At 59.8% G+C, this 17,034-nt stretch overlaps 1 protein-coding gene across 1 annotated transcript; it reads left to right on the plus strand.

The window, feature by feature from the left end:
- Positions 1 to 701: 701 nt before the first annotated feature.
- On the plus strand, positions 702 to 16,938 carry MUC4 (mucin 4, cell surface associated). The gene is made up of 27 exons (XM_046898758.1): positions 702 to 1,155; positions 1,268 to 8,392; positions 8,909 to 9,048; positions 9,230 to 9,394; positions 9,478 to 9,633; positions 9,710 to 9,840; positions 10,049 to 10,137; positions 10,276 to 10,641; positions 10,755 to 10,874; positions 11,048 to 11,286; positions 11,512 to 11,704; positions 11,873 to 12,043; positions 12,176 to 12,277; positions 12,478 to 12,714; positions 13,024 to 13,158; positions 13,281 to 13,459; positions 13,568 to 13,732; positions 13,806 to 13,904; positions 14,010 to 14,193; positions 14,270 to 14,355; positions 14,509 to 14,573; positions 14,741 to 14,940; positions 15,114 to 15,282; positions 15,362 to 15,532; positions 16,208 to 16,245; positions 16,371 to 16,453; positions 16,623 to 16,938. Exons 1-27 carry the CDS (start codon positions 726 to 728, stop codon positions 16,677 to 16,679), a joined length of 11,295 nt encoding a protein of 3,764 aa, XP_046754714.1. The 5' UTR covers positions 702 to 725; the 3' UTR covers positions 16,680 to 16,938.
- Positions 16,939 to 17,034: the final 96 nt, after the last annotated feature.

Here is a 17,034-nt window from a genome sequence, read left to right on the forward strand (position 1 = left end):
CGCAACGGCCATGTTAAGGTCATCGGCCCTCAGCACAATGCCCTGCACCTCTGGGGCAGCGGGGCAGTGGGGTGGGCACTACTGGGTGCCAGGTGGAGGTGTGATGAGTGCTGCCCGGTCTCTGTGCATCCTGGGGGGCAATACAGTGCCCTAGGGGATAGGGAAGGGTTAAGCAGCACAGGACCCCGAGGCAGCTGCTCCCTTCCTTGTTCCTCCTTGGCGGCAGGCCCATGGGTTCCGGGGGTTATCATCTACCTGGCCAAGCGTGGCTGGGACCTGGCAGCAAACAAGCTGGGGTGGGCATGGGGCTGGGGTGAGCACCCCTCCCCTCCCCCCCCCGCAGTATTGGAGAGCTGAGCCCCCTTTGCCATCCTGCGGCCTTTTGCAGCCCGTTGAGTGGTCTCAAGAGGTGCTCAACTCTAAGTGCATCTTAACCTTGACGTGTCAGCTCTGGGTTCACCCTATATAGGGTCTTAAAACCTCCTCGTGGCTAAAGCAAGGGCTAGAAGGATGACCCCAGCCACCAGCACATCCTCAGGGCTGGGGCACGGCTGTCTCTATGGGCTTGGGGAGCTGTTGGTGGCATGTGGCATCCCCACATGGCTGTGGCAACTGGAGGAGGGCTGGCACAGGGCAGTGCTCACCAGAGGAGCCGCCTCGTTGCATCACTGCCCCTCGGACAGCGAGGAGGTGCCAGCAGTGCCGGGAGCTGCTGTGGCCGCACCATGGGGCAGCTGCTGTGGAGCTGGGTGCTGTGGGGACTCTGGGTGCTGCCAGGTGAGTGCCGGGGTCGTCTGCGTCACCGGGGCAGCCGGACGCACCACGGTGCCAAGGAGGCACGGGGCTCTGTCCTGCAGTGGCCTGCGTGGTGGGGAGGAGAGATGGGCATCCAATGGATTACAGTGGGAAGCAGAGGGCTCATTGCTCAGCCTGCCCTTGCTCACACCCGAGCTCCACCAGGGAATGCGGGAGCAGCGGGCATGGGGCCCCTTGTCCCAGCACAGGACCCAGCAGAGCTGGCTGGCAGCTCCCGCGTGTCTGACAGCATCAGTGCCGAGCAACGTCTGGATATGTCACCCACTGTGCCTGAGCTGGGCATGTGCCAGCTGTCCCCTGGCCGAGCGGAGCAGCCCTCTGCCCTCAGGGATGGATCAGGTAATGACAGATTGGAGCTGATCCCTGCCCGCCAGGGAGCTCAGCCCAGTGCTTGGGTGAGCAGCGTGCTCAGGGCTCGGTATGAGAGGAGTTGCCTTCTGTCTCCTCACAGGCAGAGTGGTGCCACAGGTGGTGCTGGCAGCGCTGGACCCCACGGGCCCTGGCAATGAGCAGGAGGTGCCTTCTAGTGCAGCAGTCTCTGGGGAGGTGGCAGGATGGGACAGTCCCCAGGCAGGGCTTGCCTACCCAAAACAAACCGACTGGCCGACCAGTGTCCCCATGGCTCCTGGCGCCACTCAGATCTCGTCCCCTGTGCCAAGTGGGCACACAATGGCTGTTACCCATGGGAACAGGGATGTAGAGCCAGCCACAGCCACGCTGTCCTCAGCTCTACATGTACCTACAGAGAAGAGGACAGGCACCCTGGTGCTATTAGGCAGCAGCACCACTCCTACAAAGTCTGTGGGAGAACACAGTGCTCTGCAGAGCACCACTGGGCAGCCCACGCTGGGCACAGCCATCCCTTTGCAAGAGGGGACCGTGGCCAATGAACGTATGGAAGCCACCAGCATGCTGACAGGAGATGTCCCAGCACCCACTGGAGGTTTGTCACCATCAGTGACACATGTTCCTGCAAGTCCTCTGGAGCTGGGGACAGAAGCACCTTCCTCAGTTACCAGCACAGCGAATGATGACGATGGGTTGGGGCAGCCTCACGGTGCTGTCACTGCAGAGGGGACACCGGGGACAGCACAGGGCACGGTGCTGTCTGATGTCCAACACAGCACGGGGACACCACCCCACTCCCTCACCTGGATCCCAGCTGAGCTGCACACAGCCGCTGTGCGCCTGTCCCAGGAGGTAATGCCAGGGCTGGCCGAGGCCACCTCTCCTCTTGTCACAGCAGCCAGTGTCACTGCGGGGGACACAGAGCCTGCGTCAACCATGTCTGACCGCGTCACATCTCCCACCGTGCCAGCAACCACAGGGTCTCCCCATCATGATGGAATACAGAAGTCAGATACCATGATCCTCCCAGGCAGCGTCTCAGCGACAATCACCCTTTCTCCTGCCACTGATGGTGTCAGTGAGGCCACAGCCCCAGGGCTGCCAGCCCCTGGCACAGCTGGAGATGGGCTGCACCGAGAGATCACTGTCACCCATCAACATGTCACCCATCTTCTCCCTGTTGCCACTGTGTCAGCTCTGGGCACGCCAGCCACAGCCATGGATGTCACCACTGCACCGCATGTACCCACTGCCCCATTTCCAGCCCTGGGCAGTGCTGAGATGGTGTCCATCACTGCTGAAGCCACCTCAGCCACTGCTGTCCTGCAGACTGAGGGCACCCCAATGGGGCTGAGCATGGGGACGGTCCCAAGTGCAGTCCCAGCTACGTCACTCCCAGATGGCCTCCCTGGAGGAGGGTACCGCACCAGGACCCAGGCAGTGACAGTTACACCCACTACCCACCTCGATGGCAGTACCTCAGGATGGGCAGGAACGACAGTGACACCACGGTTTGGCTCTGACTCATATGGACCAGCCACAGGCACGCTGTCAGCATCTCCACATGTACCTCTGGAGAAGGAGACGAGTGCCCCAATGCCACTGGGCAGCAGCACCACTCCCATAGAGTCTGTGAGGTCACCCAGAGCTCTGCAGAGCACCACTGGGCAGCCCATGCTGGGAGCAGCTGTGCCTCTACAGGAAGGGATTGTGAACAAGGAACATATGGATGCCACCAGCATGCTGACAGGAGATGTCCCAGCACCCACTGGAGGTTTGTCACCACCAGTGACACTCATTCCTGCAGCTCCTTTGGTGCTGGGAACAGAAGCACCTTCCTCAGCCACCAGCACAGCGAATGATGACGATGGGTTGGGGCAGCCTCACAGTGTTGTCACTGCGGAGGGGACACCGGGGACAGCACAGGCCACGGTGCTGTCTGATGTCCAACACGGCACGGGGACACCACCCCACTCCCTCGCCTGGATCCCAGCTGAGCTGCACACAGCCGGTGTGCACCTGTCCCAGGAGGTAATGCCAGGGCTGGCCGAGGCCACCTCTCCTCTTGTCACAGCAGCCAGTGTCACTGCGGGGCACACAGAGCCTGCATCAACCATGTCTGACCGCGTCACATCTCCCACCGTGCCAGCAACCACAGGGTCTCCCCATCATGATGGAATACAGAAGTCAGATACCATGATCCTCCCAGGCACCGTCTCAGCGACAATCACCCCTTCTCCTGCCACCGATGGTGTCAGTGAGGGCACAGCCCCAGGGCTGCCAGCCCCTGGCACAGCTGGAGATGGGCTGCACCGAGAGATCACTGTCACCCATCCACATGTCACCAATCTTCTCCACGTTGCCACTGTGTCAGCTCTGGGCACGCCAGCCACAGCCATGGATGTCACCACTGCACCGCATGTATCCACTGCGCCATTTCCAGCCCTGGGCAGTGCTGAGATGGTGTCCATCACTGCTGAAGCCACCGCGGGATATGATGTCCTGCAGACTGAGGGCACTCCAATGGAGCTGGGCACGGGGACTGTCTCTAGCATGGTCACTGCTGTGTCACTCCCAAATGATGTCCCTGGAGGAGGGTACCGCACCAGGACCCAGGTATTGACAGGTGTCTCTGCTGCCCAGCCCAGTGGCAGCACCTTTGGACAGGCAGCAGGGCCAGTGACTTCAAGGTTTGGCAGCAACCCGTATGGACCAGGCACAGCCACGCTGTCTCCAGTTTCACATTCCCCCACAGAGAAGGGGATGGGCACCTCAGTGCCATCGGGCAGCAGCACCACTCCCATGAAGTCTGTGGGGTCACCCAGAGCTCTGCAGAGCACCGCTGGGCAGCCCATGCTGGGAACAGCTGTGCCTCTGCAAGAGATAACTGTGACAGAGGAACATGTGAGTGCCATCAGTATGCTGACAGGTGGCATCCCAACACCCACCAGAGGTTTGTCTCCTGCAGTGATAGACGTCTCTGCAGCTCCTTTGGTGTTGGGGACAGAAGCACCTTCCTCAGCCACCAGCACAGCGAATGATGACGATGGGTTGGGGCAGCCTCACAGTGTTGTCACTGCGGAGGGGACACCGGGGACAGCACAGGCCACGGTGCTGTCTGATGTCCAACACAGCACGGGGACACCACCCCACTCCCTCACCTGGATCCCAGCTGAGCTGCACACAGCCGCTGTGCGCCTGTCCCAGGAGGTAATGCCAGGGCTGGCCGAGGCCACCTCTCCTCTTGTCACAGCAGCCAGTGTCACTGCGGGGGACACAGAGCCTGCATCAACCATGTCTGACCGTGACACATCTCCCACCGTGCCAGCAACCACAGTGTCTCCCCATCCTGATGGAATACAGAAGTCAGATACCACGATCCTTCCAGGCAGCGTCTCAGCGACAATCACCCTTTCTCCTACCACCGATGGTGTCAGTGAGGGCACAGCCCCAGGGCTGCCAGCCCCTGGCACAGCTGGAGATGGGCTGCACCGAGAGATCACTGTCACCCATCAACATGTCACCCATCTTCTCCCTGTTGCCACTGTGTCAGCTCTGGGCACGCCAGCCACAGCCATGGATGTCACCACTGCACCGTATGTATCCACTGCGCCATTTCCAGCCCTGGGCAGTGCTGAGATGGTGTCCATCACTGCTGAAGCCACCTCAGCCACTGCTGTCCTGCAGACTGAGGGCACTCCAATGGGGCTGAGCATGGGGACGGTCCCAAGTGCAGTCCCAGCTACGTCACTCCCAGATGGCCTCCCTGGAGGAGGGTACCGCACCAGGACCCAGGCAGTGACAGTTACACCCTCTACCCACCTCGATGGCAGTACCTCAGGATGGGCAGGAAGGACAGTGACACCACGGTTTGGCTCTGACTCATATGGACCAGCCACAGGCACGCTGTCAGCATCTCCACATGTACCTCTGGAGAAGGAGACGAGTGCCCCAATGCCACTGGGCAGCAGCACCACTCCCATAGAGTCTGTGAGGTCACCCAGAGCTCTGCAGAGCACCACTGGGCAGCCCATGCTGGGAGCAGCTGTGCCTCTACAGGAAGGGATTGTGAACAAGGAACATATGGATGCCACCAGCATGCTGACAGGAGATGTCCCAGCACCCACTGGAGGTTTGTCACCACCAGTGACACTCATTCCTGCAGCTCCTTTGGTGCTGGGAACAGAAGCACCTTCCTCAGCCACCAGCACAGCGAATGATGACAATGGGTTGGGGCAGCCTCACAGTGCTGTCACTGCGGAGGGGACACCGGGGACAGCACAGGGCACGGTGCTGTCTGATGTCCAACACAGCACGGGGACACCACCCCACTCCCTCACCTGGATCCCAGCTGAGCTGCACACAGCCGCTGTGCGCCTGTCCCAGGAGGTAATGCCAGGGCTGGCCGAGGCCACCTCTCCTCTTGTCACAGCAGCCAGTGTCACTGCGGGGCACACAGAGCCTGCATCAACCATGTCTGACCATGACACATCTCCCACCGTGCCAGCAACCACAGGGTCTCCCCATCATGATGGAGTACAGAAGTCAGATACCATGATCCTCCCAGGCAGTGTCTCAGCAACAATCACCCCTTCTCCTGCCACCGATGGTGTCAGTGAGGCCACAGCCCCAGGGCTGCCAGCCCCTGGCACAGCTGGAGATGGGCTGCACCGAGAGATCACTGTCACCCATCCACATGTCACCCATCTTCTCCACGTTGCCACTGTGTCAGCTCTGGGCACGCCAGCCACAGCCATGGATGTCACCACTGCACCGCATGTATCCACTGCCCCATTTCCAGCCCTGGGCAGTGCTGAGACGGTGTCCATCACTGCTGAAGCCACCTCGGGATATGATGTCCTGCAGAATGAGGGCACTCCAATGGAGCTGGGCACAGGGACTGTCTCCAGCATGGTCACTGCTGTGTCACTCCCAGATGGTGTCCCTGGAGGAGGGTACAGCACCAGGACCCAGGTATCGACAGGTGTCTCTGCTGCCCAGCCCAGTGGCAGCACCTTTGGATGGGCAGCAGAGAGAGTGACTTCAAGGTTTGGCAGCAACCCGTATGGACCAGGCACAGCCACGCTGTCTCCAGTTTCACATTCCCCCACAGAGAAGGGGATGGGCACCTCAGTGCCATCGGGCAGCAGCACCACTCCCATGAAGTCTGTGGGGTCACCCAGAGCTCTGCAGAGCACCGCTGGGCAGCCTACGCTGGGAACAGCTGTGCCTCTGCAAGAGATAACTGTGACAGAGGAACATGTGAGTGCCATCAGCATGCTGACAGGTGGCATCCCAACGCCCACCGGAAGTTTGTCTCCTGCAGTGATAGACGTCTCTGCAGCTCCTTTGGTGTTGGGGACAGAAGCACCTTCCTCAGCCACCAGCACAGCGAATGATGACAATGGGTTGGGGCAGCCTCACAGTGCTGTCACTGCGGAGGGGACACCGGGGACAGCACAGGGCACGGTGCTGTCTGATGTCCAACACAGCACGGGGACATCACCCCACTCCCTCACCTGGATCCCAGCTGAGCTGCACACAGCCGCTGTGCGCCTGTCCCAGGAGGTAATGCCAGGGCTGGCCGAGGCCACCTCTCCTCTTGTCACAGCAGCCAGTGTCACTGCAGGGGACACAGAGCCTGCGTCAACCATGTCTGACCGTGTCACATCTCCCACCGTGCCAGCAACCACAGGGTCTCCCCATCATGATGGAATACAGAAGTCAGATACCACGATCCTCCCAGGCAGCGTCTCAGCGACAATCACCCCTTCTCCTGCCACCGATGGTGTCAGTGAGGCCACAGCCCCAGGGCTGCCAGCCCCTGGCACAGCTGGAGATGGGCTGCACAGAGACACAGCCGTCACCCATTCCCGTGTCACCTCTCAGCTCCATGTCACCACAGCACCAGCTCTGGGCACATCAACCACAGCCGTGGATGTCACCACTGCATCGCATGTACCCACCACCCCATTTCCAGCCCTGGGCAGTGCTGAGACGGTATCCATCACTGCTGAAGCCACCTCGGGATATGATGTCCTGCAGACTGAGGGCACTCCAATGGAGCTGGGCATGGGGACGGTCCCCAGCGTGGTCCCTTCTGTGTCACTCCGCGATGGCAGCACAGCTGGGCAAATGATGGGGTCAGCGGCCCTGGGATTGGGTAGCAGCACACAGGCATCAACAGGCTCAATCCCATCTGAAAACCCCACAGTGGGTGTCCCTGCAGCCACAGCCAACACCGAGAGCACTTCTATGGTGTCAGCACTACCAGCACCACATCCCTCCAGTGCCAGCACCACTGCTCACCTGGGCACGGCCACACCGAACCACAGCCATAGCACTGCTCAGGTGACAGTGAACACGGACTCCTCCTCAGCCACTAACCCCGTGGCCGGAGGTGCTGAGCCGGGTGTCAGAAGGGTCACCCCATTGTCACCATCTGCACTGGACAGCCAACGTCCTCCCATATCCCTGGCATCGGTCACAGCACTGTCCCCTGCCCTCAGTCGCAGTGCTGCTGAGCAAGATGTGAGCGTGTCCCCGTCTGTGTTCCAGAACAGCAGTCTGGCAGTGGTGGCATCCTCCGTCACACCAACTGTGGTGGCATCCATCACACCCAGTGCCAGTGTCACTGCTCCAGCAATGGTGTCACCCTCCATCACACCCAGCGTCAGTGCCACCAATCCTGCACTGGGAACAAGAGATGCCTCTCAAAGTATGGTCACAACACCCTCCTTTGCTGCCCCCAGCATCTCTCTGGGTCCACACAGCCCCCATGTCACCCGAGGGACACCCATCAACGCCACCAGCAGTCCCAGTGCCCCAACCTTGAGGGATTCCAGCACACGCGCATGGGAAGCCACAGCCCTGTCCTGGAAGGACACAGTCCCCTCCAGCAATGCCATAACACCATCTGGCTCACCCAGCATCGACACCCCCACGGTGACCAGGCACACCACGGTGTCACCTCCTACAGCAAAGGCCACCAGCAGTGCCCAGTCCCCCTCTGCCATGCACAATGTCCCCACTGCCCTCAGAGTGACAAACCGCAAGGCCACCTCTGCATTTGCTGCCATGTCCAGCCCTTCCAAGGGCACACCAGCAGCCAGCAGCCCCACCAGCACAGCTCCAGGCTTAGGGGCGCAGAGTGGACCAGTCACAGCACCAGGGACACCCACTTATGCCACCTCCCGGAATGCTGTGTTCAAGCCTGGCACTGAGCTCGGTAAGTCAGTTTTCTTCCCCTTTCCCAACATGAAGGAGAGGAGGGGGCCCTCAGCCTTATTTTCACAGCTTAAGGGAGAGAATTCACTTAATATCTGCTCACATTCTCGCCCAGCCCCTGGCCATGCTCTTACCCCAGGGGCGATGAGTATCTGCAGGCACCCCCCCACACACACCATACGGACGTGCCGGGGTTCACATCGGGTTCATTATTCACAGCATTCCAGCCCAAAATCGGAGGAGTCACTGCGACTGAAGTGCCTCATTTCCTCCAGATGCAATCCCTGCCTCCTGAGTCACCGCAAAGCCAAATTGGGTTAAAAACCACGATGGCATTTGGGGGGGGCGGAGGGAGAAGGCATCCTTGGGCATGACTTGGGATTCCACTGGGGAGGGGGGACCCACCACCAAAATCACACCCCAGGGCGAGGAGGCAGCTGAGCAGAATGAAAGCTGGAGCAGAAGTTAATTGATGAATTGTTTCTGAGCTCCCCAATTAATGCCCTGCCTGTGTCAGTCCCAGCAGTGTCACTGTACCCATTTGGAGCAGCGGAAGGGGACACGGAGTGCGTCCAGAGGACAGTGGACTTTAACTCCCCACTGCTGAGGCCGGAGATTGGGTTCCCCTTGGGGAAGGCACTGCGGGACACCCTCTACGTGAGTTCTTATGCCTATGTAGGGGATGTGCAGCCTGCTCAGTAGGAAAAAAAGAACAACCAACCCACACGAATGGGACAGAAACCTGATTTAATGTGAACTTTTCACCACTTAAAATTGGTTCTTTTCTGCTTGTATGCATGTAGCATATGGATACAACCTAACCTGTCGTTCTGCTCAGTTTACAGACAATGGACAAATCATTTTCCCACCCACAGACAGCCACATGCCCTCCAGCCCCCACCCCCCTTCCCAGGGCTTCAGTAGCCACGAGGCTTTACCCATGGTGGCCGCCTTTTGGGACGATGCGGATTTCTCTCGTGGTGTTGGCACCACCTGGTACCAGGTCAGGGTCATTGGGGACCTCCAGGCTGTGATCCTGTTCCCCCCTGTCCTCACCCACTGAAACCCCCCCCCTGCAACCCACAGGAGTACCCCACCCTCGGCTCCATCCAGTATCCTATTATCCGTGATGTGGAAGCGAAGATTCAGAAATACCTGCAGGTGCCATACTCTGCTAAATGGACCCTGAAGGTGACGTGGGAGAAGGCTCCAGCATTCCCGTCCCAGCTGGATGATGCACAGGTGACAAAGGGGACTGTCACTAACAACGGCTGGGGCACAGCAGTGGGGTGCTGATGGGGCTCCATGGGTTCCCCAGACCAACACATACCAGGCGGTGCTCTCCACCGACGGGAGCCGCTCCTTCGCCTTGCTGCTGTACCAGGATGGAGGCATGCGGTGGGACTACGCCAGGCTGGCAGCCAGGGATGCGCTCATCGGCTTCTCCAGGTGCTGTGTCCCTCTGTGTGTGTGTCCCCAGAGAGACCCCCACCTCTGACCTCTAGAGTAGCCACGTCCCATTTCAAGCTTCGCTCTCCAAGGAAAACCCATAAGGATGCCCAGCCCCAACTAGAAACCCCTTCCCACAGCGTACCGGGTGCAGGAACATAACCCTAACTAACTCTAACCTAACCCCAGAGCTCCTCTCTTTACCTAGTGGTGATGGCTATGCCCAGAACAGCGAGCTGACCAAAGAGCCACCTGCTGTTAGGTACCGTCCAGACCAACAGCGCAGCTCCGGCATGGGTACGGCACCAGGAGGGACCCTCAATCCACTGCTTGGGGGGGATGGATGGTGTTGGGACCCCCTTTTTGCACAAGCCTCGCTGCGTGGTTTCAGTGGTTGCTGCAGTCCTGATGTGCTTTTTTCCTATTGCCCCCCAGATGTGCGTGGGCTGTGGCTGTTCCGGCTGGACAGACATAGCCGGGTGAACTACAGGCTGCAGTGCCTGACGTGGCTGCAGGCACAGCCACCACCATCCACCTGGAGCATGGAGCTGCCACCCTGCCCCTGCTCACAGCCCCAGGCAGAGCTGGACCCCCGATACCGCCGGAGCAGAAGTGCTGAGTCCCCTCCTGCACCTGAAGTGGCCGCAGTACCCCAAAATACTTCGGATCTCTTTGTGACGGTGCTGCGCACCACATCCCCCAGCCGGATGGGAGCTGGGGTGCGGTGTGTGTACCGTGGCACAGGGTTGTTGGAAGGATGGCTGGAGAGATTCTGGAGCCCCCCCACTGACCCTTTAGACAGTGAGTGGGCGCCGCCCTGTCCTGGCCCTAAAACACCCGCAGGGTCCGCCTGCACTCTGCAGGAACATTGGGACCCCCCACACCCCCAGTACCCAGCCACTGTCTGCCCACAGATGGGGAGCTGGAGGCGTTTGAATGGTGCTGCCGGCAAGTGGGGAAGCCTCATTTCTGCACCAGGTACAGCGAGAAGAGACCAAGAGCTGGCTGTGAGGAATATGTGCCACCTACCCCTGGTAGGTCCCCTTCCTCTCTGGTGGGGCACTGAGTGGGTAGCATGGCCATACCCACATAGGCTGTATCCCAGTGGAGACTGCTGAGCACCGTGGTTTGCTTTCCTCCATGTGATGACGCCAGCATTTGCTTTCCTTTCCCTTCTCAAAACAACTCCGTTTCCTTCCGACCTCAGCCAATGCCTTTGGGGACCCCCATGTCACCACCCTGGATGGCCTTACCTACACCTTCAATGCACTCGGGGACTTTGTGCTGCTCCTGGCCAGTGATGCCCACACCAGCTTTGTGCTGCAAGGGCGCATGGCCCGCACCGGCACAGCCCAGGCCACCAACTTCATGGCCTTCGTTGCCCAGTACACCTCCAGCACCACCACAACAGTGAGTAGAGCTACTCTCTGCACCCATTCTGGTAAGTGATATCTCCCACTGTCACCAAAGCAGCCCTTGAGAGGGCTCTGAGCCTGGAGCCCACATGTTGCAATGATCAACCATTGATGGTCAACCAGGCAGTGGTGGCAGCCCTGAGACAGTGGCAGTGGAGGGCAATCACCATCCTTACCCATGCAGCCATACAAGCTGTGCTGTCGTATGTTTGCTGGGGCAAAGTCTGTGCCAACACATCTTCCAGCATGAACACCTCCTCTGGGACTGGAGGAGGACAGGGTCCAGCAGTGTGTCCTCAGCAGGAGGTGGGGAGGGACAAGCAGGGGGGACATCCTGAGCAGTTATCCATTTGCAGTTATCCATTTGCAGGTTGAGTGGACCTTGGGGAGCCGTAATGAGATCCATGTTCTGCTGAACTACGAAACCATCCAGTTTTCCTACTCCCAAGGTAAGGAGGACATGGTGTTAAATGTTAATTGTATCTGAGGGGGATCAGGGGTGTACCCATCCCACAGGGACTTGGCCAGTGTGGATGGGAATGCTCCCCTCCCTGAACTGGGAGACATCATTTCAGATCCCAGACTCACGTGGGCTCCCTCTGTGTCTTCTTTCGCAGACATGGGTGCTGAGGTGTATTACAGCCCCAGTGTCCTGCTGGTCAACACCTCCTCCATCACAGCCGTCTTTAATGGGACCATCTCCATCTCTGTCTCAGCCAGCTCTGGGATGCTCAGTGCAGTGTGCAGCCTGCTGGAGCAGTACCGCAATGGCACCAGGGGCCTGCTGGGTGAGGACTCTGCCAGCATCCCCTCACCTCTCCTCCAGCACCGCTGCAGGGCCGGGGGCAAGGTCCCCTTCCCACTCCGTAGCTGCTGGCAGACCCATGGGGGACTCCAATCCCACAGTGAATTTCCACCAGGTGTATGGAACGACAACCCAGCAGATGACTTCCAGATGCCAAATGGAACCAACATCCCTGTAAACAGCAGTGAGGAAGATGTCTTCTGCTATGGAATGACCTGTAAGTCGGAGCTTGGGAACCAGCCTGGCCATCCCATGCTCCGTCACCTTCTGGCCATGCACTGGCTGGAGAGGTTTGGACACTGAGCAAAACTAATGCCAAGGGAGCCTTTCAATCTCTTCACCACCACATGGAAACCAGCCCTCATAAGAGCTAACCTTAAAAACACAAGGTCCTACCCATGATGTGCTCTCTTGCAGGGGCTGTTGGAGAGCACAGCCTGTTTGCCCAGCCCCTGGCTGCACCAGTAAGAACCTTCAACCCCATCTTCTTGTCTCAGCTGCGACAGGAGAACGAAAGCCAGTATCAGCTGGCAGCCTCGCAGTGCGGCGGCTGCAGGGAGTGCATCTATGACATGCTGAGCACAGGGGATGTGGCCCTGGGCCTGGCCACCCAGAGCCTGGTGGAGGACTTCCAGAAGAGAAAGGCAGCACTCAGTAAGTGGGGTGTGGGGAATGTGGAAGAGCCCTGCTCCCTCCCTGGGGCTATGTGAGGCAAGAGAGATGCCACTGAGGTCTTGAGTTGCAGTGCATGGCTGGCTCATCTCCAGTCCCGGGAGATGCCACCAAAGTCTTGAGTTGCGTGGCGTGACTGGCTGGTACTCAGGCCTGGGAGATGCCACCCAGAAGGGATTTTGTTGGGTGGCCATGGCTACGTCTGCCCAGGGCCACCTCATCAGTGCGAGGTACATAGACCAAGGGATGCCAAGATCTCATGGTGAGCACACAGGGCTGCTCTTCCCTCAGATGCCTTCCCTCCCATCATCACCGGCAGCCCATTGCTCACAGCATTCAGGACAGAACAAGTCACCAGGCAGTACCGTGCTACAGGGCCGGGGGTACGCTTTGTCCCTCACGTCTCACCAGAGCTCAACGTATCAGGTAGGGATGGAGAGAGGGGGCAGGACAGGCACTGCACGGATGTTGGGTTCTGGATGGAACCCATCCAGGAGGACTGGGACGTGACCACTACCACGTGCCCCCTCCTCCTCCGCTTCCTGCAGAGGACGGCATGCTGACGTGGGAGCCCCGTGGGACAGCCCCGCTCAGCATCACCCTGCAGGCTGTCAGCCCACACCTCCCCCCAGCCCTCCTGCAGCTCAGCTTCACCCTGTGCAGCTGCCGCAGCATCCAGCAGTGTGACTACAACAGCACGACCACCATCGCCAGCTCCTCCTTGCAGGTAGCAAAGCTCCGGGATGTTCCCCTGCCGCCAGCCCCATCCCATCCCATCCCATCCCATCCCATCCGTCTTCGTGTCCCCTAAGCCAGTGTCACAATCCCTTGGCAGCTGGCAGCCTGCAGGTGTGATGATGGATATTGGGGCCCCTTCTGCCAGCACGAACCAGACCCCTGCGCCCAGGGCTGCTTCCCCGGGGTGGGCTGTGACCCACACACAGGCTGTGGTCCCTGCCCACCTGGGCTGACCGGCGATGGGCGGCACTGTGCAGGTGACGTGGGCTCATTATGGGAATGAACACTGGGGCCTTGTGGGGTTTTGCCCGGTGCCACTCTGCATTGCACTGCAGATATCGACGAGTGTGCGCAGAAGATGGCGTGCCAGGGGAACCTCACCTGCACCAACACCGTGGGCAGCTATACCTGCTCCTGCCCCAGCGATGCAGCGGGTGAGTGCGAGCATCCTTGCACAGCTTTGCATGGGGCAACAAGCTAAACACCTCGGCTCCAGAAAGCAGAGTCTGCCTCCTGCATCGTGTACTCCCATCCCACAGGGGAGAGTCTGGGATGTGGCACTGCCTGCAGGTCCCGTTCCTGCCCTGAGGGCTTCTGCAGCAATGGGGGACACTGCCACCTGCATCCTCCCTCCTGTACACCCACCTGCGAGTGTCCCCCCAGCGTTTACCGACCGGCACTGTGTGGTGGCAGGAGGGGACTTCCAGCCCCAGGCCAGTGCAGGTGGGTGCTGTGCCCCACGTGGGGCTGTCACCCATCCCAGCTCACCCAGCCCTGAGACACAAAGGCACCACTGCAGTTTTGTCCCTAGATCTGCCCCAAAGGAGCGTGCTGCTGTGGGTCAGGGCACTGCAAAGTGTCACAGCTGAAGAAGTCAATGCCACGGTGTGTAGTGGTGGGGGAAGGGCTGTGGCTTGGGGTGCCCTTGCATTGCCCCCCCAGGGATCCAGCTCCACGTGCCCTATGCCCGAGCGGCCCTTGGGGCTGGGGTATAGGGTCACAGCCCTCGTAAACCTCCCCCAAAACCCCTCGGTGCAGGTCTCAGCCATCCTGGGCTCCCTGGAGGTGAAGGCGTTTTGGAGCAACGCCAACATCACCCACATGTGAGTGCTGAGCAGACAGGGCAGGGCTTGGAATACAAAGAGTTTTGCCCCTAAGGTTCTGCTTTTCCAGCCCCAGCGCTGCTAAACCCTTACAGCAATGATCCCCCTCCCTTCTTTCCCCCATAACTCCTGGGGAAAGTGAGGATGGCAGCCAGCTCCTCTCCCAGCAGGACAGCCGATGGCCTCACCTTTGCTGTGGTGGCCGAATTTACCTACAACAGCAGCAGCTTTGTCATCCGCTTCCTGAATGAGGAGCTGACAGCGGCCATCACCACTGCCTTCAATGGGCGGAGGGCACGGCGGGACGTGGGTGCATATCTCCTCTTTGCACGCCTACACCTGGACAACATCACAGACCTGGTGAAATGTGAGTGCCCCAGTACCAAGGGTGGTGGGACCCCCGTGGCCATCCCTGCCATCCAGTGCACCCTGCAGTTGTGATGGAGGTGGTTTGGTGCTGATTGACACCAAGGGGCCCTGGGGATGCACTGAGTGGTGATGCTTCCCCAAGCCCCAATGCATGAACCCATCCCTGTGCAGTATCGGTGCCTGAGCTGCAGCACTACTTCTCCTGCACGCTGTCTGGCTATGAGGGTTACCAGCTTGATTATGTGGGGACTGTCGGATTGATCTGCATCTCCCCCTGCAAGAAGGGCTACTGCCAGCATAGCGGCCGCTGCCAACACCTTCCTGAGGGTCCCACATGCAGGTAGCTGTGACACCGGGCTGGGCGATGCCACCCTGCACAGCCACCCTTCCCTGTATCCGAATCTCCATCCCCTCCACAGCTGCGTGCCCTTCTCCATCTTCTCCCCGGGCGGTGCCCGCTGTGAGCAGCTCGCCGTCAGCCTCACTGCCTTCATCAGCATCATGGTGGGGGCCCTGGCACTGCTCTGCCTCCTGTTCTCCATTGCCTGCCTGGCTGCACAGCTCTGCCGTCGGCACCGGGAAGCCCAGGGGTGAGCGAGGGCATGGGGCTGGGCCCATAAGGTGGGTGCTGTGGGGCAGGGAGTTGAGGGTGGGTGTCAGGAGGAGCATTACCCTGCTGAAAAAGTGGAAAGTAGACCCCAGGTAGGGGACGGGGGTGTTCTGGGGCAGGAGGCTGAGCCCCTTCAGCATCATCCACCCCATTTGCTGTTGTCTGCTGCAATGAGGAGTGCCAATCAGCTTCCTGCTCCTCCACGTCAGAGAGCGGTCGCGTTTCTTCCCTGTCCCACCCCGTGTTTGGTTACAGAAGGGCCTTCTGTTGATTTTAATGTAAATGCCATGCAAATGGTTTCCGCTGAAATTCGTGTGTTGCTGGGAGGAGCGGGTCTGGAACGAGAAATAAAGAGCAGTGCGAGGGAAGAGCTGGATGGGGGGGAGTGCCAACCCATCCCCACCTCCACCCTATCCTTGGTGTGGGATGTGTGGGGTGGGAAGCTCTGCATCTGAGCCCCCAATGTGCCAGAGCATATGTTTGCATTTGGGACAAGGCGAGGAATGGAGTGTGTGCAGGAGCTGTGTGGCTTTTTCTCCTCAATCCCTGTCCCACAGCCCCATGCTCAGTCACTGCTCCCCACATGGGGGGCTGAGCACAAGGCAGGGGCTCTCCTGCCCCACCAATGTTGTCCCATTCTGTCCTCCTCTCCTAGGACCAAGGGGACCTTCTGGAGGCAGCGGCCGTTCTCCTGTGAGTACACCCCCAGCCTGCTTTGTACCCCAGCTCTGAGCTGTGGGGCAGGCAGTGGAGTGGCCCTATGCCCCCCAGCTGTCCCCACGGTGCTCCCCCAGCTCTGCTCTTCTTCCTCATCCCAGCCCTGATGAAGGCAGAAGAGGGGGCAGAGACCTCAGGAAGGCTCTGGGAACCACAGCTCCGGGCCATCGATCCGTCCATCCAGGTGTGCCTGGGGTCACTGGCCCTGTGTGTGGGGCAGCACAGCCGTGTCCTCGCCCCAGAGCTCAAAGTCTGCCTGGGATGCTGGGGACAGCGGGATCCGCAGTGCTGCTGGGGCTCAGTGCTGGAATTGTGCAACCAGAACACCGTTTGTCCTGCGTCCCTTTTTGCAGATGCAGATCAAGAGACCCCACGTCCTGCCTCCAAGCCAAGGCGCTGCACAGCCCTAGCATGCTCTGCTCCCAGCAGTGAGGCAGCAAGGGGGGCTCTGGGCACGGGAAGGGGATGGCACATACAGGGCTGTGGGACATGGCTGCGCCATGAGGACATGGGTCACCAAAGCAACAGGACCTTCCGTTGAGGACCTGAAGAAGTGATTGGGGTCATTCATAGGAGCGTCTACCATGGGGTGTGCCCCTGCACGGTGCACCCATTCCCAGCAATCACACCCCATTATGAACCACACAGAATAAAAATGAGATGAGGGCACTGTGCTGAGTGATGCGTGCACCCCCAGCTCTCAACATCAGGTCCCACAAACCAGTCCCTGCTCCGTGCCCACCAGAGAGGGAGTCCCATGGCGAC

The sequence above is a fragment of the Gallus gallus genome, chromosome 9 (genome assembly GCF_016699485.2).
Source record: "Gallus gallus isolate bGalGal1 chromosome 9, bGalGal1.mat.broiler.GRCg7b, whole genome shotgun sequence".
NCBI lineage: Eukaryota > Metazoa > Chordata > Aves > Galliformes > Phasianidae > Gallus > Gallus gallus.

What these genes read in the sequence shown, in the direction of transcription:
- MUC4 (XM_046898758.1), top strand. Translation starts at nt 726, where the DNA reads ATGGGGCAGCTGCTGTGGAGCTGGGTGCTGTGGGGACTCTGGGTGCTG. An exon ending in CATCACAGACCTGGTGAAAT is followed by an intron (nt 14,941 to 15,113) that starts GTGAGTGCCCCA and finishes ATCCCTGTGCAG; the next exon opens with TATCGGTGCCTGAGCTGCAG. An exon ending in CGGCACCGGGAAGCCCAGGG is followed by an intron (nt 15,533 to 16,207) that starts GTGAGCGAGGGC and finishes CTCCTCTCCTAG; the next exon opens with GACCAAGGGGACCTTCTGGA.